Below are 27,237 nucleotides of genomic sequence, written 5' to 3'. Positions count from 1 at the left end.
TGGAGGGGAGAGGGAGCGGGTAGAGTCTCCAAGAGCAGCTCTGTGCTTCCCTGGTCACTTGCCTCCCCTCCCTAGTAATCATCGGCTTGTGGAGGGTTGTTTGTGTCCCTCGTCCTTCGTTCAGCCCTTCTGGGGTGATTGGGGAACTTTTATACGAGCTCCAGACTAGGCGTGGGAAATGACTGATGAATTAGTTTCACCTGAAATGGATTATTAGTGCCTTGATCCTTTCTTCTAAGTTCTCGGTAGTATAATTTTTTTTTTAATCTCTGGTAGATGTTTCTACTCTGATAGAAGTAGAAGTTTCGTGACTAAAATATATGGATAAATTTCGCTAGCTTATAATTTTAGGGTGTATATGTTTTCCTCTCGGCAACGTTCTATACGCTTTTTAGTAGAAATAATCTTATTCAAGATTTGTGAACTGGTTCTGTGCATTATGTGAAAGATTTCAGGCTTTGAGAAACGGCCTAATCCTCCCCGTGTGCCACCGTGCGCTCTGAAACTGAATACATCCCGCTCCGAGATCACGTCAAAGATGAGATGCAAGAGCGTGGCTGGTATTAAGGACATCCTCCCACACGTCTGCAGAAAGCCCAAGAACTGTTAGCAAAAACAGCTCGTTTGAAGTGGTACCCAGTGTGAAGATTTAACTCTGAGATAACTAGACTCTCACTAAAAGGATTTCAAGAATTTGCCCACGATGTATTTTTGTCATTTTAAATGTGGTTTTAGTGTGTGTGTGTGTGTGTGTGTGTACTTCTTGTTTTTATGAAGGAATTTTGGGTTAAAACGCTTTGTAGTTGAATTTTTTAAAAAAGAAGTTAGAGATAAGTAAGGGGTAGTTAGTTGCAGACCTTGAATGCCATGCCAAAGATTGAGGTTTTATCTTATAGGTGGTCTGTAATCATTTAAGGACTCATAATTGAACGGGTGACAGGCAGGAAAATTAAGGCGATTTTAAGAAAATTAGCCTGGAAGCAGTATACAGGATGGGTTTGCTTGGACCTGGCTGGACAGAGATTGGAAGCAGATTGAGGGGCGGGATGACACGGTGGGAATCTGGAGGTCTGGGACGGATCTGGAGTAGGGCAATGGCAGTAGGCGTAGAAAAAGCGATAAAAGGCGGAGATATTATCAGGGAAGAGTTGACAAGACTTTGTGGTTAAGAAAAAAGTGTGTTATATAAAATTTCTATTCTTGTCAGAGACAGTCTTACATACAAACCCATCTTCTCCAGGAAAGCTATTTCTGTGCATTTAGCATATTGCAAATTCTTCATTATAGAGAAGATAATGCTACTTGATTTAAAGCCCAGTATTGGAAGACACTTGATTTTGAGCCCGATTTCATAGAATGATGTGGATAAAAGTGACTTTGAAAAATCATGGTGTAGTGGCTCTTAGATTCCTGTTTTATCGGGGATGGGGAAGCTGTTTTAAAGGCTGCAGGATGTCATGGTATGGAGCACAGACTGTAATCCGTCAGCAGGTTTCAGACCTGGATCTACCCCTTGCCATGGGACAGGAACCAAATCAGATGGTCCATACAAAGTGGTTAGAAGGTCGCCTGGCACACTGTAAATGCTGAATAAACAATAGCAGCTCTCCTTGTTATTAATTCATCTTTCCTTACCTCTGGAGATTCTCATTCATACCTTTGACATTGGGCTCAGGAATCTGTATTTTTGAAATATCCCTTCCTGTGACTCTGATCATCAAGTTTGAAAACTTTTGTTACAACCTGCTTCTCAACCTCCACATAATAGAGCTGTATTTAAACTGGTCTATTTGCTTTTATCCTTCATTTTGACCTTCCAAAGATGGTGCCAGCTCTCTGTGCAGCCTCACCCGGAAGCCGAGGTTCCTGCCCTCACACTCCAGCTCTGCTTCTTTCCAGCCCCACCTGTGCCCTCAGAAATATCCTCGTAAACTTTGGAGAAATGAATATGTATGTGGCCTTAGCTACTAATTTCTCCCTAGTTTCTTTTGTTTCTAAACATGAGATTATAATTACAATTACAGAGGTTTTTTTTTTTTTAATGCATAGGTAATCTCAGGTTTCGTTTTTTTTGTTGTTTTTTAAATTCCTCCTAAGACCTGTTCTCCAATCCTCTGATTGTTGCTGGTGTCTTGGCTCTGATACCGAACTTCTTAGCTCTGGCTTCATGTCATAACCACCTGGGGGCATTTTAAAACCTACTCATGCGCAGGACTCAGGTTAAGGCCAGTTAAATCGGGATGGGCCTGAGTATCTGTATTTGTGAAAAGCTTCCCACTTGATTCTAAGGTTCAGCCAAGGTTGAGAAGCACTGAATTAGTCTCAGTCTCATCATTGTCATGTACGCACCCCACCTCCACCTCCCCCAGTCTGACTGAGCAAAGGAATGCTTCACCATCTCAAGTAATTATAGATTTCCTGGTCTGGCACAGTCTTAGAGGTAGATAAAGAGAAAGCTGGCTTAAGCCTGTGCTTCTTCCTGGTAGACTGTGCTTGTACCCGTTTCTGTGCCTTAGACCTTTGTACATGCTGTTCTCATACTAGGTCAAGGTCTTCTATTACACACTCTCCTAGAGCTGTAAAATTTTCCTTAATAGTGCAGGCATTGCTTCTATCCTACGCTATGTGTGTTCCCAAGAACCTTCTCGTTTTGCAGAATTGCATGCAAACGATAAGACAGCTCATGGAGAGAAAAAGAGTCGGGGGCCAGCTGCTCAATACTTACGCAGTTTGTAAGCCGAGCACTGAGAAAACTAAACCATCGGGGCCAGCTCTGTATAGCTGGAGGCTTTCGTGGTACATATTAAAAATATACACAGAAAAAGGAGAGTGAAATGTCAGCAACATTTTAATGAGAGCAGAGGCGGCAGAAGGAAATGGGGCTGCGGCGAGCCGGCTCAGGAGGCAGAAGCCGAAAGCCGCACCGAGCCGGGAGGCGGGCGGACCCTGGTGAAGCACTTGTTTTCAAGCTGCGTTCTTACTAACGAAGGGGCGCCCGCCAAGGCTGTGGCGGCAGAGCTGAGCGCTCTTAATTTTCTTGCTGAAGGCGGTTATTCACTCCCTGTTCTGGCTCCTTTCGTGTCGGAAAAGCCCGGAGACTCGATGCAAATGTTGTGTGTTATGCTGATCACTTATGAATTAATTTGCCTTCCAGAACCCATGCTATGGCAAAAAATAAACGGTACATCACAGTCTGTAATCCTAGATTGCTTGTGACGACACGAATTGATTTGGGCCTCTCCCCTAGGATGGAAGCTCTGTGAGTGATGATTTTGACTTGCTGAATGAATGAATGAATGAATGAATGACTTAGAACTACTCCAGCGGAGAGGGGTGGGGAGCAGTTGGTGACTGGAGCACTGGATTTGCGTTTTAAAGGTGGAACAATGAAGTAGAGGAGGGAGTTGCCAGACCCTCTCCTGCCGCCATCATCATCTGTTACTATTATTACATGGTCTTTTGAAGTACATACTGTGTTAGTTCTCTGCTGTTGTAGCAAACTGCTCTAAAATTTAGCGGCTTAAAACAACAATAGGCCCTTACTGTCTTACTTGGTTTCCAAGGGTGAGGAATTTGGGAGTGACTTAGCCTGATGGTGCTGGTCAGAGTCTCCCATGAGGCTGCAGCCCTCCGTAGCCTGGACCCTGGGCTGAGGGCCACTTCCGGGGTGGCCTGATCACGTGGCTGGTGTGGCTGGCAAGTCCACGCTGGCTGCAGGCAGGCCGCCCCTCCCCTGCCCGTGTGAGGGTCTTCACGGCGTGACAGCTGGCTTCTCCCAGAGAGAGTGAGCAAAGAGAAGGTACGCAGAGGCCTTGTGACTCAGTCTTCGAAGTCACGCACCGTGACCTGTGCGGTGTTTTTCTCAAGTCACCACTGTCCACTGTGGAAGGGCCTGATGTACAGGGATGTGAGCAGCAGGAGGGGAGGGTCATCGGAGGCCGTGTCCAAGGCTGGCTACCGTTTTCATGATTCAGGTTTTTCTGCCCTCATCATAGGATGGGTACAGTCTGCATCTTTCTGTTCACTTCACATAAGTCTTTTCCATGCCGCTTAGTTTCTGTTATTTTTTGGTGGCTGTAACTCCCTCGTTTCTTTTGTTTCTAAACATGAGATTATAAAAATATAATAGTTATACTTAATTTTCTCTAAAATTCAATTCAGATTATAAAAATATAATAGTTATACTTAATTTTCTCTAAAATTCAATTCAGCGGGCATTGAGTACCCTTACGTACATAGCTAAGCATTTTAAATTTTCTAACATATTCCTAAATATATGAAGATGTCGGCTCCGTATATGCACGTGAAGTTACTCGGTTATGGGTACAGCGAACAAATTGACGGATTTTTCTTCTTTCTTTCGTGACTTAACTCACCGTTCCAGCGTATTCCTTGACAGTTACTATGACTGCATGGCAGTTAAGGATTCTCTTCAACTTTTTCTCTTTTATTATTTCTTAAGAGCAAATGAACATAAATTTGCAAATACAGGTTTTTCATGACATTCTCTAATCAAATGTCACACATTTAAGGATTTAGACATTTCTTTTAAAAGCCATCTTGAAAGAGAGAACTATTCTCTTTATACAAAATTACTAATGAAATTCAATAGTTAATCTGATTTTATTCCCATGGACCCATCTCTGAGTCCACGTGCATAGTGTTTTACGCGTGGGCTGCCGACCCACCTTAACTTCTAATTCAGAGCCAAGAGCACAAGCAGTCACTGAGCTGCAGTTTTTATAATTGCTTTATAGTTGTTTTTGTAATTCTGGGTAGAATGATGATTGATACAGGTATGAGAGAAGCTTGCGACTATGTCCAATGAGGTGAATTTGATTTACAGATGTTGTCAGGTCATTACCACACTTCAGAGAATTCCCACGGACTTCCTTTGGGCCGCTGTTCTTCGATAAACTGTTTAATGCAATTTGCCAGTATTTTAGGATTTTATAAATGTACAACCTCTCTGTCAAATTTGGTATCAGATTATCTCAGCTACTTAAAGTGAATAAAAAAACCTTTTACATTTTCCCGTGCTCTACGCCATTGTCGTCAGTGATCATTTCCTTGAAACTATAAAAAATTATCTGAAGATGTATTTGTGACCATGGACTTGTAAACTGAAATTCCATAATTTTAGGAAATCTCAGATAGTTTTTATATCCATTTATACTTTTTTTCCCTTATGCTTATTCACACATGGCGATGTCTGTTTTTGTTACTTTGTCAAGTAAAATCGATCCTTTCGATCAAACACTGGAGAAATTTATGTGTAATAGTGTCTTGTATGATCAACTTTAGTTTTTAGAATTAGTGGGAGCAAGGACTAAATTTATTAAGTGGATCTGTTTCATTGAAAAAAGCGGCATGATTCAAATTACTTAAAAAATTTCTCAAGTTCTTCATAAGTAATGTACATCTAGGATCTTGTTTATACTTATGCTTTTTATGTATCATTTTATATCTCAGCTTTACTTTTCACAGTTAACAGTTTTTAAATATTTCCAGACACATTTGCCATCTTAATGGACATGATGTTTGTTATATTGTGTTAATTTCTTTCCCTGTTTGTTTTTCTCTTCTATGCTAGTTCGAAAACTTTTGAAATTACTTTTTTAAGTCCTTTTGGGCTCTCTCTAAATTCTTTATGTCCTCTTCTGTGATGTGGAAATAGAATCTCTCTCAGATACTTGAAACACCCAGATAAGTGGAGTAACTTCTTTTCTCTTGTATCACATAGTAATAGACTTTTAAATTCTATTTATTTATCTCTGTTGTACGAAATTTGTTTTTACGTGGATTTTTGTGCTGTACGTGTGCTCATCGCATTTGCAGCCTTGTAGATGATTTATTGGAGTAGATGACCCATCTAAGTAAAAGTAGCGTGGGCCAGAGTGTTGTATCTTGAAGATTTGCTGTAAGGTGATCACAGAAAAGGACTCCAAAGGCTCATTAGAAACAGGGCATCAGTACTTACTTTTGTTGTACAAAGACTGCTCTGTTTTTTCTACAAGAGATTAAATAAGTTCATTGTGATTTAGCGTTTACGGAGTCATGTTTTCTATTACCCAGCAACTTCCTAAAAATATTTGTATCTAAAGTAGACGTTTGATGTTATGTAACTTGAACAAAGCGAGGTGCTTAGTTATGTGATCGTAATTCTTGTGTTTTGGCTGAAACGACTTTCCGTGCATGCGCGCGGGCAGCCCGAGAGTCGCCAGTCTGGACCGTTCCTTCTGTGTCATGGTCCCTGTGGAATGTACGTGCTTGTTTGTTATAGTGATAGAATCATTGGAAATGCTGATTCGATTTCGATCAGTGGCTCCCTTTAAAATAACCCCAAATTCCCCAGCAGAACCTTTAACCGAATTTCTTCCTAGTCTTCTTTTGTCCTCCTGGCATTCAGCCTCCGTACTGTCCTGGAATTACCTTTCTAAAATCCAGAATACTCCCCTGCAGTACTCCCCAGAATACCCCTCCTGGCTGCTCCGATCCCTACAGACAGGGTCGATGTTTAGCTGGCCGGTACTAGTTAGGGAAAACTGGCTGTTTACCATCAGTATCTCCCCTGATTGCCTGGGGCTCATGTGTTGCGGGGTAGGTTTCAGATTCTCTAGCAGTGCGTTCAAGGTTTTTGGGACTTGGAAGATCTCCGAGTACTCCAGCCTCTGTTTCCCTCCGTTCTGTAAGCATTTCAGATGCCCCTGCTTTCGGGGCACCTGCCACGAGGACACTTCGCCTCCTTGCCTGTTTTGGACATGCATGTGAAGTGTTCTTCTCTTTCTCTGGTCCAACAAGTAATCTTAAAGTTGTTCTCGAAGGTTTGATTTAGGAGGAAATTCTTTCGCGAAGCCTTTCCTGACCCCCTCCCCCGCCCCCGACACCTACAGTGCTCCTCCCACCCTCCTCCTTTAACTAGGTGGCACCTGCTGTGCTCTCTTGGGACCTGGCGTGCCCATGATAAACATTTATTACTTTGCCCTGTTACTGCTTGCAGATCTGCCACCCCTCCCGGACTGTGGACCTAGCACGGTGCTTAGCACAGTGTGGTGGAAAGAAGTTGGGTTTTTTGAGTCAGCTAGCTGTAGTTCAAATTCCAGGTGTGCCATTTACCAGCAGTGTGACAGTGGACAGATTCATGCAGCCGAGGCTCAGTTTACTTATCTACGCATGTGGCAATAAGAAGGGTGAGTTGATTATTAAACGAGATAATATGTAGAGTGCTTATTACTCTGCCTAATACACAGTTGTTCAACAAATGTTCTCTTCTAGCGAGGTTTAAGTTTTATTTTGCCTTTATTTTTCTCTTTGAACTTTAATTTGTAACAAGAAAGCAGGTTTTATCTGAAAACACCTCTCTCTCCTAGTGCTCGTGGTGAAACTGGATAAGTTATCACTCCTGCTAAGAAAAACCACAGTTTGCAAATTTCTACCAGCTTTTGGGAGGAAAGACCGCCTCGTTCTTCAAAGAAGCCCAGTGGCTAGCACAGTGTCACGCACAACACGTTTGTGAAATAGATATTCGTTATATTTGTGCAATCAGGAGCGGAACATAGGTTTAGCCATCAAGTAAACAGGTCAAGGAAAAAAGGGGATTCTCTTTAAAGATTAAAACAGCAACAGTTAGGAATCCCTCTGGGTGAATTCATCATATCACAGAGAGTAAGGCAAATCCCGAGTCGTTGCCCTTTTATCGAAACAGCGAAGTTCTTGGGATAATTAGTGCCAGTCGGGAAAGGAGAGCAAGTTGCACAAGGTGATTTTCACAGCTGGAAAAAAAATGCATTTGGATGTGATAAATAACGATACTGTTTCTATTAGGCCGTTTTCAAGAAACTTTCTCCTTTAAAAAGCAAGTGGAGAAATGTGCCAGCACCTTTCGATTTAACCCGGTTACGTCTGAAAGCAGGTAGCTCAGAGCACCAGGGCATAACCTTAATCACTCACCTTATTGCTGTAGGAGATGCCACGTTCCCCATTTTGCATGTACAGAAATGACTTTTGGAAATTTGAATTAAAGTCTAACTCCAAAACTCAAAATCTGACCATTACTCTTTAATGCTGCATTAAAAAGTCAATACTGATCAGGAAGTAAATAGGCTTTGCATTTTACAATTTACATACCTGGGCTAAAAAGACTAAAATAACGTCATAGATGCTTTCAGGGGTTGTCTGGAAGTGAAACTTTAGTTGGAATTAAAAAGGATCTGTCAGCGTTATTTCGGCTTACCTCTCTTAGGTTCTACAGAATCATGCTTACAGTGAAAGAAGATAAAAGATATTTTTGCTGATATCAGACTCTTAGTGAGAAATATCAGGAGGGTCAAATCTGACACAATACAGTGACTCAGAAGTAATCGGTTAATCACTTAAATCATTTAAAAAGTGGAAGTAGATCCTCGCTTTCTATTTTGATCTAAGTAGACCTAGAAATCCTTGGAAACTTAGTTTCAGAGTCTACCCAGTCATAGACAATGGTCGGTAGACTTAGCTCTTAGACCTAGATCAAATGTGTGCACGTATAATAGATCCCCATTTCATCACAGTTGAAAACGAGATCTAATAGAGAGCCGTCGTCTTCAGTTGACTTCCATGTCATTGCCGGAAGTTCTTTCTCCAGTTTTCTGCTCTGTACTCAAAGGCTGAATGCTTTGGAAATTCTAGAGATGGTGGAAACTACTAAACCAGCCACCGCTAGCCCTAAAAGAAGCAGCTTCTGCGGGATGTGGTGGCTTTCATTTAAGGTCTTCACATGTAGATGGTGCTTGCTCTTTGATTGTGTGAAAGCTTGCTCCCGATTGATTTTTTTTATTGCTATTTGCTCTTCAAACCATGTGCTCAATGATCTTTCCATTTCTTCTGATTCTTTAGTTGTTCGTATTGATTTCACAGCACTCGATGTTCCCCTGGCCTTGGGTGTTTCTTTTATTTCCAAGTGCTAATCTTGACGGTCCACACCCACGACGTGGACCTCTGTGCCTCATGGCTCTGGACGTACCACACGTTCTGTTTCTTTCAAAACACCGTATTTCCAGCTTCTCCTCTGTCGTTAAAAGCTTTTCTTTTGCATGCACCGCTTGGCATTTCTGAATTAGGGCAATCAGACGTGTTTGGGATGCTGACTGAGTGCTTTTTTTTTTTTTTCGTATAGAAAAGTTAACATTTGCAAAAGAATAGCAAAAACATAATCTTATAGGGTAACGAATGTGGCGAGCTGATGGAGCTGGTGTATGTCCGCGGGGGGTGTGTGTGTGCGCGTGCCCGCGCGTGTGTCTTTGGCGTCCTGGCTCTGTTGAGTGCAGTTTCCTGCGTTTACCTAGTATTTCTTGAAGACATAAACACAAACAAAATATGAAGTGCGCGTATGTTTGTTTTAAATTTATTTTCTTAATGACATAAATCATATGGAATTATTTATTTTCCAACTAGCTGTAAGCTTGAATATTATTTAAGAAATTTAAGAGGTTCTTCCTGTAGAAAAGTTTCTGTGATCTTAGGTAGTTCCAGACGGCGAGTTCCTGATCCCTTAGGGCACTGCCTTCCCAGGGTCCTTGAACCTTGCTTTCCTCAACGCTCATTTCATTGGAACATTGTAGCCCTTCTAAACTTCACATCATTTTTTTTTTTCATTTTTCTCCTTTACATTTGAACTGAATGGAGATATTTTCAACTTCTACTTTCCTTTTTGAGTCTAAATGGACTCAGAAGCAGTGCTTTTCATTTATTTTTTTTTTTTTTTTTTAATCTGAGGATTGTTTTGGGAACTTTATTTCATTTTTCTTAATAGGGCTTCCCAGCCTCTTCCTTTTCTATGAGGTTATCTGTGTTACCTTTTCGGATCTTTAATTTTTATTTCCTTACCCAGTCTCCGTTTCCCCCAGGCGTGTGTGTGTGTGTGTGTTTTCTGGGCGTTGGTTGTGTTAGAGCGTGTGTAGCCCTTGCTCAGTTCTTCAGTCGTGCAGGGTCAGGGGGGCGATAAGGGTCTGTGTTTGTACGGACTCAGCTCGCCTGCCCTGCGCAGTCTGAGAAGCAGGTGGTTTAGAAGTATTGGGTTCTGCAGTGTATCAGCTCTCCTGCCAGCTTTCTCTCATGCTTGCTTAGGTTTCGGCCTGAAGAATCACCGTCTTTTTTCCAGTCTGTTGAAACTGACATCTGTCCTATTTCCTGCATCCTTGTATATTTAAAACCGTGTCCTCTGTCTCAGAAATAAATGAGTGCGTTCATCCTGTCACGTCGACTCAGAAGCAGCTTTACCCAGCCTCGCCGTCAGACCCCAGCGCAGCGTCCGCTCACGCCCGCGAGGCCCGGCCTGCATCCAGCCACCTTCCCTTCCGTTGCTTCTCCCTGTGCCTCCGATGGCGTCCGCACTCTCGCTGCGGCTTCGTGACGCGGGCTCTTTCCTGGCTGTCCCCTTTTCCTGCTCCAGCTAGACCTCGGCACTGGGTTTTCAGGGCCCAGAGGAAGAGCCCTCTGCCCTTGGAAACCACTCCTGGCATCCTTCCGCTAACCGTCATGCTGTATGTGTGTGCCCCAATGATATCAGATGTCACATGTCTTCCCCCGCCCCCCGCCCAGCTGCCTCTGGGTCTTTGAAAGCAGGGAGCGTGTCTATTCATCTTGATAATTTAGTGCCAAGCCTAACGTTCCTGGCCCTTCATGGGTGCTCAGTGTTAAATAAATATGAATAGACGCATGAAGGAATCCCCGAGAGCTAATGTACGGAATTTTTTTCTAGACGGCATCCTTCTAGCTAAGATGTACTACAGTGACCATTTCTATTACAGTGGTCGGCAGCAGCATTTAATGACTAAAGAGCGACCCTAAATGGTCACCGCACATGTGTTTCCCATTCCATTGTGGTCATTATGTCACCTTCTCACTCTTACTTGTGAACCGAGGACAATGTGGTGATGATGTCAGGTCACTTCTGGGTCACGGCTGGGAGGAGGTCCCATCCCAGGTGATTTACCTAGAGCAGAGATCCGTGTGGACTACAGATCTGTTCTGCGAAGCCACCAAGGTTCTCAGAGGGACGGGCTGAGAAGCCACCTTCCTCTCTCACCCCTAGAACAAGCCTTGGGGACGCAGCCCGCGCTCCCTCTTGGTGAGTGAGCTGCCTTCTCCGGTCCCCTTGGGCTCCCCAGGAGCCCTCGGGGCTTATGAAAGCAGTTTGAAAAACAGCCTCTGCCACGTTCACAAAGTGACTGGCCCGTCAGCAGGCCCTGTCCGTGTGTCCGGTGGGCCTCCCTCGCTTCTGGGATGTCCTCCAGTGACTGGACAACACCTCCTGACTGCGGACTTGTGGCACCGGGGCCGGTCTGAGTGCCCTTCAGCCTCTCCAGCACCGTCCTCCGATGCTCGGAAGCTCAAAGCTCAGGAGGGCGAGCTCCCAGCAGGAGCTCAGCGCCTCTGCCGGGGACGCGGGTGCCGGCTCCACGCCGCCTGGGTCTCCGGCTTTGGTCCCCACACAGACTCCAGGCCGGTTTCCTCATCCGCAGACTGGGCGGCTTTGGACGAGAACCGGTTCCACCGAGGTAGGCGGGCGGGACTGTGACCCTGCGGTCTCTGGCTCTTCCGGCTCCGGTGTTTCTGAGTCTAGAGCCATGTCTGTGGGTCTGGATTTCCTGGACAGCGAGCGCATCGCGTTCCGGGTTGGTTCTGCGGCCCTCTCCCCCCGAAAACCTTGGACGAAACACAGAACATCTTTGATCTTCCATTCCTCAATCTGCAGCGTAGGGGAGCTAGAACCAGGTGGTCCCCAGGGGCCATCGCAGCTCTAAAAGTCTGAATGGCTCAGTTAAAGAAAACCTCGGGCCCCAGTGAAGTCGCCCAGCTGGAGTCCCGAGAGACCAGAAAATGGATCCGTGTCCCTGGATCGAAGCAGGAGGCACTTAGTAAACACACACTGTGTCCCTACCACACAGGGTCACCTTTTCGAGTCGTTAATGCTCACCCGAGTCTGTGCTGCTTTAGAAACTCCAGTAGTGTGTGACGCTCTAGAGTTTGTCTTCGCCTTCGAGGTTAAAACTCTTCAGCCGAGCTTCAGCTTATTGTCTTGGTGTCACTAAGGATGGTTCTGTTCTCATGGAGTAATGGCTGAGCCAGTGCCCGCCGGCTCTTCTTTCTGGTGGTTATCTTCTGGGATTTAACATGAAGCAGCTTCAAGTAAGGAGTTACTTTCAGAGAGTAAAAGGAGAGCTCGCAGCATCTGTTTCCATTGCTGTGCAGAAGTAAGATAGAAATAGTACGCATTTTTGGTAGGAGACTTGCATGAGCTTCTCAAAATAGCAAATCATAATCAGGGCGACTTTTCACTTCTTCTCAAGTCTTATATAGAATATCATTTGGCTTCTAAATCTGTGATGTCCCTTTTGCCCATGACTTTTCGATTTTCATAATCCGCCACTTTTGAACACAAGTGGTAATTTATGAAGAAATTTGGCTTTGAGGAGCTTATTTACACGAAAATAAAAAGTATAAAAAAAGTTAATTATTCGAACCCTGTCACTTGAAGGCATCAAGTCTTTAGCATACAGGCTTTTTTTTTGTGGAATTAGTTATGTGGAATAAGGCAGAGGAATAGAGGCAGGTACAGACAGGTATGGAAGAACTTCAGAAGTTGTTTCTAGAATTGTAAAAATAATTTAAATGTAATCATAAATTAGAGAAAATATACAGAAAAATATATTTATAGAAGATCTTATACACTGTACATATGTGTGTATAAATGAAAGATTATATTTAAATTTGTTAGGACTTCGTTAGGATTTTTGAAATTCTCACACTAAGCAAGTATTTGTTTTTTAAGTCTTTTAACACTGACATGGGATTTAGAGAACTAGAATTACCAATATATCTTAGTTCTTTTGCAGATTAATCACCAGCAAACTCAACAGCAAAATTATAGTTTAAAATTCAAACCCAATAATACATTTCATGTCTTTGTAGAATAATTAATTAGTTATAAAGCAGGCATTTTTAAGTGTCTTCCATGAAAGTGTTCATTTTCTATAAAAAGTCATACTAGGATTTTGATTTTGATTACGCCGGATCTGTATATTAGTTTGGGAGTGGAGACTCGACAATATTAACAATACCGAGTCTTTCAATTGATGAACATGGTATAGCTCACTATTTATTTGGGTCTGAGATCGATGTTTTCTAGTATTCGGCATACAGATTTTGTACATATGTTGTTAGATTTATACCTATTTCATGTATTTTATATTATAAATGAAACTTTAAAATTTCTATGTTTAATCGTTTGTGCTAATGTATAGAAATGCAGTGGTTTTTCAGTATTGAACTTATATCCTGTGACCTTGATAAACATGCTTCTTGTTGGTTCTGGTAGTTGATTTGTGCTCCCTGAGATTTTCTACATAAACGATCATATTATCCGTGAATAGAATATAGTTTTATTTTTTCTTTCTAATCTGGATACCTTTCATTTTTTGCCTCCCCCACCGCCCCTGCTTTTTTTTTTGGCCTTATTGCCTGACAAATTTCCTCCAGTACAATATCGAATAGGAGTGTTGAGAGTGGATAGTCTTGCCTTGTTTCAGTCTTAGGAGGAAAGCCATTCATTCTTTTAAGTATAATATCAACTGATTTTTTTTTTTGTAGATGAGGAAATTCCTTTTATCTCTATTTTGCTGAATATTTTTTTTTATCACGAGCGATAACTTTCTCAAGTTGCTTTTTCAGCATCTATTGACGATCCTATAATTTTTCTTTAGTCTGTTGATAGAATGAATCACTAGTCTGTTGATAGAGTGGTTTTTGAAGGTTTACTTTGCATTTTCAGGAGAAAATGCCATTTGGTCATGATGTATTTATTATATATTGTTGGATTCAATTTGCTAAAATTTTCTTAAGAATTTTTACATCTGTTCATCAGAGCTGTTGTGTATAGTTTTCTTTTATAATGTTTGTCTGATTTTTCTATTAAAGTAATGCTGATCTCATGGCATCTTCTCTTCGATTTTCTTGAAGAGTTTGTGTAGAATTCGATTTTTTTCCTTAAATGTTTAGTGAGATCCTTCAGTGAAACCATCTGGGCCTGAGGTTTTTTTGTATAGGAAAGTGTTAAACTACAAATTAATTTAAAAAATAGATATAGAGCTATTTATGCTATTTATTTCTCCTTGAGTGAGTCTTAATAGTTTGTGTTTTTCTAGAAATTTACCTTCAACTAAGTTGTTAAATGTATTGAAATAAATTGGATATGTTATGTTTTTATTTTTATTCAGTTTAAAATACTTCGTAATTTCCCTTTTTATTATTTATTTGACCCATAGGTCATTTAGATATGTTATTTTATTTCCAATTATTTGGAGATTTTCCAGATAATTTTCTGTTCTTGATTTCTGATTTAATCCCATCGTGCTCATAGAACATACTTTGTATTATTTGAATCCTTTTAAGTTTATTAAGACTTGATTTGGGTCTCAGAATATGATCTATCTTGGTAAAAGGTCATTGCGTGTATTCTGCTATTATTTCATGGAATGTTCTAAGGAAACCAGTTCGGTCAAGGAGTTGACGGTGTTATTCATGTGTTCCGTATGCTTATTTTCTGCGTACTTGTCCTTCTAATTATGGAAAGAAGATGCCGAAAACTCTAATTGTGGATTTTTCTATCTCTCTTTGCAGTTTTTTATCAGTTTTCGCTTCATGTATGTTGAAGCTCTGTTAACCAGTGTGTAAACATTTAGGACTTTTGTGACCTCCTGAAGAATCGACCCTTCTTTTCATTATGAAATGATCTTTGCTCTGCAGTCCACTTTGTTCGACTAACACAGCCACATCAGTGTTCTTGTCCTTACCGTCTCACCGTTCTCTCATTTTACCTGTCTGTGCCCTTACATTTCAAGTGTATTTCGTACGGGCAGCATGCAGTTGTGTCTTGCTTGTTTTCAATCCAATCCGACAATCTTCACCTTTTAACAAAGGTGTTTATTTGAGGCCACTTACATGCAATGTGATTTTGCCGTAGTTGGTTTAAATCTCCTATCTTGCTATTTGTTTTTTATTCTGTTCTTCATTCCCCTTTTCCTCTTATTTTACCTTCTTTTAGGTTGCGTATTTTCTTATGATTCCATCGTATCTCCTTCACTGACTTACTAGCTGTAACTCTGTACAAAGCGGGGGGTTGGGGCACTGACGGCATCAAGTCAGAAATCCACACATAGCTTTTTACTCCATCAGAACTCAGTCGTCCCTGAGTCCAGACCCTGAGGATGGATACCCAAATCCACGGATGTTCAAGCCCCCACATAGAATGGCGAGGACCAAGGCATACCGCCGGCTCTCCACTGCTGCAGACTCCCAGCGCAGATCCAAAACAGGACAGGTGCTTACAGAAAAAAGAAATCCTCTCAGTGGACCCGTGCGGTTCAAACCCACGTTGTTTAAAGGTCACCTGTACATCTTTCACTTCTCACGCTTTCTTCCAGGTAGTATAATAACCTCACACAGGGTTCTTCCCTTCTCCCCTCCTGGCCAGGGTGCTATATTTTTTCATACGTTTTACTTCTACGTATGTCATTTTTGCTTTAAACAAGCAATGATCTTTTAAAAGAGATTTAAATAGTTAGGGATTTTTTAATTTTTTTTTTTTATTTTTGTGTTTAACTACGTAGTTACCATTTCTGATGTGTGTAGATCTAGATTTCCATCTGGGATCATTTTTCCTTCTGCCCGAAGGACTGACTTTAAAATTTCTTATAGTACAGGTCTGCCAGTGATGAATCCTTCCAGCTTTCATATGTCTGAAAAAGAATGAATTTCACCTTTGTTGTTGGCAGATACCTTCACTGGATATAGAATTGTAGGTTGATAGGTTTTTAAATTTTTTCTTCTAGCACTTGAAAGATATAGCTGCACTGCCTTCTGTCTGGTTTCCGGCCGGAAGTATACTGCTGTTCTCATCTTTCTTGCTCTGTAGTATCTAGTTCTTTCTCTGGCTGCTTTCAAGATCTTTTTCTTTATCATCGATTTTAAGCTATTTGATTATGATGTACCTGGTTCGCTGTCTTCTTCACAGTTCTCTTGCTTGAGATTCGTTTAGTTTCTTGGATCTGTGGATTTATTATTTTAATAAAACTTGAGGACAGTTGCCATTATTTCTTCAAATATTTTTCCTCTCTCCTTCCAGGACTTCTCTGCATGTGTTTGCTTGAAATTGCCCCACAGTTTAATGATGCTTTCTTTTCTGTTTTGTTTTGTTCTTTTTCTAGTTTTTTTTTTTCTCTTTATGTTTTATTTTAGATAGTTTTTGTTGTCAGTATATTACTAATATTTCTTTGGCCCTGTCTAATCTGCTGTTAATCTCATGCAGTGGATTTTTCTTCTTGAACATTGTAGTTTTCATCTTCGTAAATCTAATTTGGGTTTTCTTTATACCTTCTGTACCTCTACTTAACATGCTAATGTTTTCCTCTGCCTTCTTGAACATATAAAATGTGGTTATAATCGTTTTAATGTCCTTGTCTAGAAATCATATCATCTTTGTCATATCTGGGTCATTCTGATCGATTGTTTTTTTCCTTCGTTATGAGTCATGTTTCCCTGCTTGTTTGTATGCCTGGTAGTTTTTATTGGATGCCAGACATTGTGAATTATTGGATGCTAACTGTATTATTTAATATTCTTGAGCTTTGTTTTTAGACAAAATTACTTTAAGTTACTTTGAAACAGTTTGATCTTTTCAGGGCTTCCTCTTAAACTGCTTTCAAAAGACCAAATCACCCTTTAGTCTAGAAGAGGTTTTCCCCCAGAGTAGGCAGTGTCCTTCTGAATATCTGGTGCCCTGCGCTTACAGGTTTTTTATTCAGGCTGGTGGTAACTCCAACTATTCCTGACCCTGTGTGATTTCCAAAAATTGTTCTCCCTGCTTCTCCTGGGTGGCTCTGGCCCGCCTCAGGTGGCTTTATGTGCACGTACCGATGGGTGCTCCACTGGAGCCTGGGAGTGAGGCACCTCTGCCCACCCTACCCTGTTCGCTTACTTTAAAATTACGTTGCTTTTTAAAAAAAAATCAAAGCGATACCCATGCAAACCCAAAGATCAAACAGAGTGAATAGAAAAAAGAAATTAGCCATTCTCCGTTTCTCGGCCCCCTACTTTACTGCTCAGAAACAGCCACTCTTTGTTTTACGTCTTTTCATATTTCCCTACACATGTCTGCGTAATATATTTACACCGTTATTTCTTCCGATTTCAATTTTAGAGTATTTTCTAATCAAGCTGTAGAAGATTAGGATTTAGCACTTTTAAACCATGCTCACCACACATTTTTTTTCTTCCCACCACCTTCCCAATTCAATGGCCTTTTTAAAGTTCAACCAGTGAAAAATAATATAGTCCTGTAAATTTTATTTATAAGCATACCATTTTTTGTTTGCCTTTGTTTCCTGTAAAACTGCCTGTGAACTTACCTAATTGCTCCATTAGACCTGTCGTACACCTATGCGTGGCTCCCTGCCCCCTGCAGGTGCTCAGATACATTAGATCACCCTCTGTATGTCTGTTCCCACTAAAGCGCTCCCTCCCCGAGGCTCGCATCTTCCCACGCTGTCACAGACCAGTTGCTGCTTCGGCTTGGTCAGCCCCTCTCGTCCTGAGCCCTTCCCCATCCTCCTTTGCTTCCCTCCCTTCTCTCCAGTGTTTGGAGTCCCTGGTTCACGTGTCCCAGGCCTTTGTCTTTTTTTTTTTTCCCTTTCAGAATACATATCTTATTTTTTGAAATTTTACTTTATTGTGGTAAGCACTCTCGACTTGAGATCCATGTGCCACACAGCGTTGCTGACCGTGGGTGCGAGGTTATGCAGATCTCCAGAACTTACTCCTCGTTTAACCCTTTTTCTGGATCCGCTTCTCCGTTTCGCTGTCAGAAATGTCTGAAAATGTTTTTATTCTACCCTTACACTTAGATATGATGATTTGGCCCAGTGAACCGTTTTCTCCCGGCATTTTAAGGACATTTTCTCCATTGTTTCCTGGCAGCCAGCAAAACCATTCTGCTATTAGCTCCTATGTTCGTAACTTTTTTTAATTTTCCTGTTTGAAGCTTTGAGGGTTTTCTCTGTCCAAGTGATCTTTAGTTTCATGACGATGTGCTCGCTATAAGCCCTTTTTCATTTATTGTGCTGGCCATTTGGTCATCTCATTTAATCTGGTGACTGTGCCCTTCACTTCCGGAAAAATCGTAAATTATTTCTTTAATAATTTCCTTCCCTCTGTTCTGCGTTTTTGGGAGCTCATCCTGTTTTGATGTTGGACTTCCTGGATTCATCCTTTCAGTCTCCAATCTCTAAGTTCCATCTCTTTTCCTTTTGTTCTCCTTTTTGGAAGATTTTCCCAACTTTATCTAGAAATCAGAGAAATTTAAAATATGGTTGAATTTTCTGGTTTCGATTTCTTTTGAATTGCTTCTTGTCGTGGCAACATGTGGGAGCCAGCACTAAAACACTATTTGTTGTTTATCTGGTGTCCACCTGGCACCCTAGCCCCAGTGCCCAGTCCCCAGATAACGGTGACTTGCTCAGGTGCGGGGTGATGTGCTTTAGCCTCTTCCCAGCAGTTACGTGAGATCCCTAAGGAGTCTGGATGAGGGGAGACATCCGTTACCCCATCGACTGATGGATTCCCCAGCTGTTACCTGTGTTGGCTGAGTCGGATCAAGTTTGTTAGAAAGACACGTGTTACCGAATTGGAAACGCGCAGGCCTGGCCCTGACCCTCTTCTCTCGTTCCTGGCCTGCGTGCTACTGACTCGGGGACACGGTTGACTTGCAACCCAGGCAGAGAGGCTCTTAGGCCAAACAAAACAGAAAAACAGATACAGTGACAACAGGAAATACCACCCCCATCTCAGAAGCTCAGGCTGTGTCCTGTGCCCAGATTTGCTCCTGGAGAGCTGCTCTTTGCCCGGCCTTAAGACGACAGTTAGCATCTCCGCCGTTAGGGGTCGCTGAGCTCTGACCTGGCACTGGACTCACAGATGTTTCGTCTTGCAATCTAGAGAAGGATCTCTGAGTGATTCCAGCCATCTGTGCCTCAGGCATTTCTGACTCCTGGGTTTTCCCTCATGAAGCTTCTCACCAATTCTTTTGCCTTTTTTTTTTTTTTCCATTTTGTCTGTTTCGTTTTCGTATAAAAATCTAGTTTTAAAGGAACCTGGCACATTTATGGGAAAGATAGGAAAAGAAATAGATTTCTGATCATTTTGGGGGGTTGCATATTTTTTGGCCCTGCAGATTCTCCAGAAACATACACAGATATTCAAGGATGTTTGTACAACGACGTCCCGTGCAGTTTCATTGAAAACAGCAGAATATTGAGATGACTGTGATGCCCCTCTGCAGTATGGATTGAGCAGACTCGTTGCTTGTATTGGCTTCTGTAGCTTAATACTGTGGGTGATCGGTCGAAATGAATGAAATGAAAACAAAACCAGCGGGTTTCTTTCCGTGTTCATGAACATCATGAATAAATAAAATTCAGTTAACTCGGTAATCTTAAACTTCAGCTGGAAATTTTCAATCTATTCCTTTATATAACCTTCAAGTTTTGTTTTTTTAATCTTTCTTTTTCTATCTGAAGTCGATGCTTTCTTTAATAACTTTTCCTGTATAGTTCAAATATGTTAATGGACTCAATTATACAGATAGTTTTAGTGATAACTTTCACTTTCAAAATAGAGAAACTATTATTTAGTACGTAATAATTCTGCCTAGCATTCATAGCCATGGGGACCACACGCCTGCTTCCCAAATTCTTCTGATTTTTAAGCTCCCACTTGGTTTCTTTTTACAGAAAACGGGTGCCTTCCTCAAGTAATTTTCTATCATGAGCTAGTATATATATGAATTTTTATAAATTATACATATGCTAACAAATGTTATTTGTTATTTAAAAACAAAGTTTTGGAGAATAATACAAAACTTACAATAAAAGAGTGTTATCGCTTTTATAGTCAGTCACACTGGTTTTTAACCCAAAAGAAAATTGCCCTTTCCATTATCTGCCACCAGATTTGGTTCCTAGTTACTTTGGACAGTTTTTAAAACCAAATGCTCCCTGCCAGCATCGGGTCAACTTAAAAGATTGTCTGAAAGGCTCCTGTGGCAATTAAATTTTCCTAAATTAAAAGATGTTGCTTGAGGGAGGCTTGTTTGAGAAAGGACAAGACTGTATATGTGTGTGTGTGTGTGCATGTGTGTGTGTGCGCGCGCGCATGCACGCACAAATAGAATATATACACATATATGTTGTATAGTCATACTTTATGGAATTATTTGTGATGATACAACCTAACTGGATTAGAGCGCTATTTGTTTGTTCTTGGTTTTATAGCATTATGCCATTAGAGGGCAGTATTGTAGAGGTTAAATTTGCCTTCTTAAGTATTGAATTGCAAACTTTATAATAATCAAGCAAATTTAAGGCCTTAGGTTGTTAGTATATTAAATTGTAACCTCAATTGATGCATCCCTGAAAATATTTCAAATTAATATAGGAAATATATAACGGGTTAAGCCATTTTACACCCAGATCTCTTGGTTTTGGTTTGGAGAAGGGAATTATTTGGTGAGTGTGGCTGAACGGTGAAATACAACTTCAGTGTCCTTCCGTCTGTGGAAGGCTCATAGGATTGAGCCTATAAAAGTTGCTACTTAACCTGCAAAAACTTGCCCTAAGGACTTACTGAAGATAGATCTGTGTAGGATTCAACCTGTGGATTGACTTTTCTAGACGTTAAGTGTAAGAAGGGGAGATGCGATTTTAAGGTGTATGGCTCTAGGAACATTTTGGGAAGATCCACCTGCTTTTATCTGGTAGATTCCTTTTTGCATCTCTCTCTCTCTCTTTATATATATATATATATATATATATATATATATACACACACACACACACACACACATATATATGTGTATGTATATGTATATGTATATATGCCTAGCAAAGACTATGTAATGTTTTTTTAATATATGTGTGTGTGTGTATATATATATAAATATATACATATTTATGTATATAAATATATACATATTTACACACACACACACACACAAGTAATAAATTCACGGAAAGGCAATATTTCTCAAAAAGCCAATGCGATTCTTCTCTCTAAACTTCAGTGCCATTTAAAAAGAAGTATCAGTACATTACGGTTATTATCTTTAGAAATAAAACCGCCTGTAAAGTCCTCCCGCTACTGCTGCCTGGAAGAGCTAGATAATTGAAATCGAGCTCCTGCGAGTCTTAGCGGTGGGACTGGGCATGCCCAGTAGCCCAACGGCTCTGGCTGCAAATAGGAAGCTTTCGCCGTTCTGCAGCCGCGGGGACAGGCAGCTCCGGGGACGGGGGTCTGACTCCCTTAAACGTAAGCACGTGCGGGGCCCCGGTCCTATTTTTCAGGGCCCCTTGACGTTTGTTGCCGAAGCAGTGGTCCGGCTTCTCGAGGCCTCGGAGGCCCCAGAGGCCCCAGAGGCCCCGGAGGCCCCGCACCCCGGCCGCTGCCCGCGCGGCCTCGGCCAGCCCACCGCGAGCGCGCGATCGGAGGCTGGGGGCGGGGCGGGGGGAGGTGGCCGGGCGGGAGAGGGGGCGGCCCCAACGGCGTGCCGGCCAATCGGCGCGGCTCTTCCCTGCATATATTTTGCCCCGAGCCGGGAGCCTGGGTCTGGATCCCAGTGCAGCCGGCTCCCGTCCTGTGAGCCTCCCATCCCGGCAGTGAGCTCCGCATCTTCCCGGGGTCGCCAAGCCCCAGAGGCCGGCTCTCTTTAAATCAGGGCGGCTGTTTTCTGTTTCTCCCCGGGCTGCGGAAAGCTAGAAGGTTTTTATCTAGCTCAGACAAGGCTGCTGGTAGTCCCTCTTTTTTTTTTTTTTTTTTTCCTGCGAGGGTGTTTTTGGCTGCAATTGCATGAAATCCCAATGGTGTAGACCAGTGGCGATGGATCTAGGAGTTTACCAACTGAGACATTTTTCAATTTCTTTCTTGTCATCCTTGCTGGGGACTGAAAACGCCTCTGTGAGACTTGACAATAGGTAAATGTCGGTTGGGACAGTTTCTTTAAATTTACTCTCGAGATACTTGTAATAATGCAGGTGATAGATAGCCAGGCGAATTCCTTTGTCCATTGCCGAGACGACGGTGACATGGATGTTGCTTTTCGAAATGTTCAGAGCAGCCTCCTTATCGCCGGCCTGGGCAGAGAACAGGCTTTTAGCTCATTATGTAATTTAGCCCTTTGTGGCTCACGAAAATAGGGAGACGTCTGGATATTCGTTAGTGAAGAGTGGCTTATGTTTTCTGGAGGGCGATATGTTAGGTAGCCTTAAATATTACAAAAATGATGCTAGTAACATCACAGAATTGAGAAGTCCTTTTTGTGTGTGTGTGTGTGTGCGTGTCGGATGTTTAAGGTAAATTCCATTGATCGATTTCCCCCCTCTTTTTCAGCTCCTCTGGTGCAAGTGTGGTAGCTATTGACAACAAAATCGAGCAAGCTATGGTATGTACCGATTAAAAACCATTTGTACTAAATGCGGGCACGGTACAGAAAGCGAGCTGCCTTGGGATGGAGCCAGTGCATCCACGGTCGAGGGGACGGCTGCTCGCTCAGACGTTTAGACATGCCGGCTCCGGCTCCTTCTGCCAGCGGGAAGCCACATACCGTGGCTGCTGTGGCGAGAGAAGGGGGCGCTCGGGGCGTTACGTGCTCTTTCCCGGATCGAGTGCACACAACCGTCGGGGTTTATGCAGAGCTGTCCCTTTTAGCTGGGGAATTGCTGGGGATGCTCTGGCCCTCCTTGTCCTTCGGTCGCTGGGCACATCTCTAGCGAGGTGGCTTTACTAGAAATCCTAAGGTTTGCTAGGGGCAGGGCAGGAGGGGAGGTTAGAAGTGGGGATCTCAGGAGAAAGGGCCTCGTAGACCCGGCGCAAACGGATCCCCAGTGACGTGGGCTACTGCACAATGGGGACGGATCCGAGAAAAGTTTCATCTTCCCAGCCTGCGCCTGGATTTCTCCTATTTTTTTATTTCCGCCTTGGCCGTTCTTTGTTATTGGAGCAGCGCCTGTGGCTCTTCTCACGGGATTCTCTGCCCACTGTTGCTAGGCAAACTCCGAACCTTTAATTCGGAGCTATAAATAAATCGCGCTCCCATTGGCTGCGACCTCTGCCCAGGTTTCTGTGATGTCAGCTTAATCACGAAAAGAGGGGGGTGAGGGTGGAGGGGGGAAATGCGGCAACATGCTCTGTAGGAACTGGCTGCAGCCGGTGCTGAGGGAGGCGGGCCGGCGGCGGGCGGGGCTTGGGGGCGGGGAAGCGGCCGCCGTCGCTGCGGGTCTGGACGTCCGTCCCTGCGGCCAGGCTCCTCCTGCCTGGAGCCCCAGAGCCCCGGTGCATTGCGCCGTGGCGCGTAGGAAACCTGACAGTTTGCATTCCTGGCTAACGGTTGCAAAGCACGCATAGACTTTCAGAAAGCTCCTTCGCTCCTTCACTCACCACGTTAAACTTGGGGACAGTTACAGTTTGTCATTGTCTTCCGTACATGTCGCAAGTGCCAGCCGAGAGCTCGGAAGGCGGGATATGCAAACGGTCAGGGGGCGCCATGCCAAATAACGCTCTAGAAGCGGGGCGGCCGGGGAATGGTGAGCGGAAAGTCAAGCCTTTCCTCCCCCCTCTCCCTTTCAGGATCTGGTCAAAAGCCATTTGATGTATGCGGTGAGAGAGGAGGTGGAAGTCCTGAGAGAGCAAATCAAAGAACTGATAGAGAAAAACTCCCAGCTGGAGCAGGAGAACAATCTGCTGAAGACGCTGGCCAGTCCTGAGCAGCTCGCCCAGTTCCAGGCCCAGCTGCAGACTGGCTCCCCCCCTGCCAACACGCAGCCCCAGGCCACCACGCAGCCCCCGGCCCAGCCAGCCTCCCAGGGCTCAGGACCAACCGCGTAGTCGCCTGTGCCCCCGCAGCGCAGAACTGGCTGCTGCTGTCTGAGCTCCACAGACCGGCGACGATGTCCGAGGGGCGGTCCGCCTCCACAGCCACCCATTCCATTGCTCGCTGCGAAAGAGACGTCAGACTGACTTATGCCATTATCTCTCTTCTCCAGTATTAAACGCCCATACGCTGTCGGCCTGAAGACATTTCCTAGTTGGGTGAATGACAGGTTAATCAGAATTAGCATGGATGTGCTGGGACCTCATGCAGCTTGGCAGACGCGTGAGAAGTGGTTTAATTCCTGCCGAGGAGCTGTGTGCCTTTCCTTCCCTGCCCTGCTCCCCACCCTCACCTCCAAGAGTTCTCCGCTGCTTGCGCGTAGGGTGCTCCGTGGGGACAAGTTCCTCTTGTCCCCATGAGGAACTTGAAAGGGAGGTAGAAGAAAAGACTGCTCTATATAGTCAAGGAGAAACATAGTTCATTGTACAAATTGACGACTGTCACCAAAATCCATAAAAAAACAACAGTACTGTGTGCCTCTTTCTGAAACAGTGGATGACACAAAACTATTAGAGTGACTAAACGGTGACAGGTAGCTGGCACCTAGGCTATCTTACATGAAGGATGTTTTGCTTATTATATATTTGTGTATGTAGTGTAACTATTTTGTACCATAGAGGACTGTAACTACTACTTAGGTTGTACAGATTGAAATTTAGTTGTTTCATTGGCTGTCTGAAGAGGTGTGGATTGTGTTTATATATAGGGATCTACATTAAAAAAAAAAATGCTACGTGAAGAAAACCACACCTAAAGAAATTTTAAGAATTTGGCACAGTTTAGTCACTTTGTGTAATCTGAAATCTTCTAGCTGCTGAATATCTTGAAGTAAATCCCTGTTCACTGAAGTCTTTTGATTGAGCTGGTTGAAGACTTTGCAAAATGATCAGTTCTAGCTAATGAGATGAATTCCCAGTAGGGGTTTCTGCATATTACCTGTATAGTAGTTATATGCATACGATTCCGTGCATGTTCTCTACACAGTTGTAAGGTGTCCCTGTATTTAACTGTTGCACTTGTCAACTTTCAATAAAGCATATAAAATGTTGATAAACAAGTGTTTTCATGTTACAAGCGTTAAAACAACTTGACGGTAGAAGCCTGAAGAGGGATAAAAGGCTCGGGCGAAGCGGGGGTCCTAGTGGTTTGACAGCAGACTGATTTCAGCCAGAATAGGTACGGAGACGTGGCGGACGGGACAGGAGCTTACTTCTCGAGACCAGTGTGACCTGGACAAGTCCCTCAGGGTGGATGTGGGGCACTGAAAGATCATCTCTGAGTTCCCCGGTGGCGTAAGTTTCTAGGAGTCCGTGAAAGTCTTGACCTTGGTGGTAGGTGTTTGCCGGCCGAGGGGAGGAGCTGACTCTGCCTGTACCCGTCAGAAAGTGGACGCGAGGGAAGCCAGTTTCCACGTGGAGCCCCGTCGCCCTGGGCTGGGATGTCGTTCCTCATGTAGATGGAATTTGCAGCTCCTGGGAACATCCAAGCAAAAGGAAGGTTCCGGGGGTTTCCTCTCCTGGATTTGGGGTGTGGATCCCTGATGGGCGAGGGAGTCCCTCCCCGTCGATTCCTTGAGACCGTAAAATAGGTCAGTGTAAAAAACGTGATGGACCCCTACAGCAGATTGGCACCGGAGAAGCGAGCCTGAGGGGTCCCACTGTTCCAGGAGCCATGACAGCCCCTGGGACACCGGATAGGGTCAGTTACCAGCTCTGGACCCTGCCCGGGGACTCAGCATCGGCGCCCTCCCCGTGGTGGGAAGCGGCGTGCCCGAGCACTGAGGCTTATTTAAGCCCTTGCGAGACAAAGACAACTTTTTGAATCCTTCGTTTCACTAATGTAGAGCTGGTGGGAGATAGGTAGGCGACGGGGACCTCAGAGCACCCTGAAAAAAATTGGACGTCGTGCATATGTTTTAAAGCTCCAAGCGACCGGGTAACTGGTGAAGCACTAAACGCTGCCATACGCTGGTGGCAGTTGCCGTAAAGATGATTTGGGGAAATTGGAGAGGACTTAAAAAAAATCTTTGTCATATTAAAAGTTCTATAACTGACTTAAAGGGATACTTATGTAGTAACTGCATCTTTAAAAAGAAAACTATAGTGAAGAGAAACCTCTGGCCATTTCATCTTTTATGGTTTCAGTGAAGATCTTTAATACCCAAGGTGGCAATTGTAAATTTGAGAAATTTCAGGTCAACGTATCATTAAGATAACAGAGAACTTTCTTGTAGGTTATTGGATGGAATTCAAGTCCTTTTTCTTAAAAATGTGAGACTCCTGTGGCATTTTTGGGAGCTGCGTATTGTATGTGAGATGTGTTATCAAAATCGAAAGCTGTTTTTCCATACGCGTTCATTTTAGTAATCACTAAACATGTTTTAAGTTGATTGATATTTAAAGATGTTTAAGATACTGTTAAAAGACGTTTTACTACTCGTTTAGAGAGCTGACTAGGCCTCTGTCAGCCTGTGGGTTATTATAGAATGGATTACGTCACCCAGTGTTCCATGGAGCAGGAAGCTTAGCAGCAGTAGGTGTTCGTGACATCAGCATTTGCTACAGGAGGGACCACCGATCGGCGAAGAAGCAGAAAGAATTTCTCATGACCTTAATGAATGTCTGCTTTCTGTTTCAAATCAACGATGTTCATAGCTCAGGGATTCTGTGCTTTTGGGGGGCATACTTTAAAAGCAAAGACTTACTTTGCGTTATGTGGTGACTGCAATGCCATAACGAGTCTTAAATTTACATAAGAAATGTATAGAAGTTAATTATAACTGAAATTAGAGATGAAAATGAATTTCAGTAGACACAATTTCCCCCTGCTTTATGTAAAACTAAGTGGTCGGAGCCACCTGAGGCCTGACAACAACTGCTGTTAGCCATCGACTCTGAATCCATTGCGACAGCAATAATGGCATTAAAGATTAGAAACGGAGGCAGAGAAAACGAAGTCCCCTTCCTCTTACTTAGATAACGTTGCCTGAAAACGGACAAGTGTCCCCAGCCGTGGAAGAAGGAAGCAGATTGTACTGTGTGGGGAGGACTCGGAGGCTGTCACCAGCTGTGTGACCTTTGGACCGGGCGTCCAAAGGGCTCCCTGCTTTCTCGTCTGTAAAAGAAGGAGTCGGGTCAGATTGCGAAGATCCTGTCTTGCCATAAGATGCTATAATCCTCTGCTTTTTAATTTTTTTTTCTCACTTTTGTGTGTGTGTGTGTGTG

The 27,237-nt window shown here is 43.2% G+C and overlaps 1 protein-coding gene across 1 annotated transcript in view; it reads left to right on the top strand.

The window, feature by feature from the left end:
- Positions 1-25,067, top strand: part of TSC22D1 (TSC22 domain family member 1) — a 113,581-nt gene extending 88,514 nt beyond the window's left edge. Inside the window, 2 exon segments of the mRNA XM_039877239.1 lie at positions 22,474-22,525; positions 23,710-25,067. Coding sequence (XP_039733173.1) covers positions 22,474-22,525; positions 23,710-23,967 — 310 coding nt within the window. The 3' untranslated portion in view covers positions 23,968-25,067.
- The last annotated feature ends 2,170 nt before the right edge of the window (positions 25,068-27,237 follow it).

This window comes from Pteropus medius, unplaced genomic scaffold, assembly GCF_902729225.1.
Source record: "Pteropus medius unplaced genomic scaffold, Ma_sr-lr_union100, whole genome shotgun sequence".
Taxonomy (NCBI): Eukaryota; Metazoa; Chordata; class Mammalia; order Chiroptera; family Pteropodidae; genus Pteropus; species Pteropus medius.
This window is presented reverse-complemented; position numbering and strand designations above follow the sequence as displayed.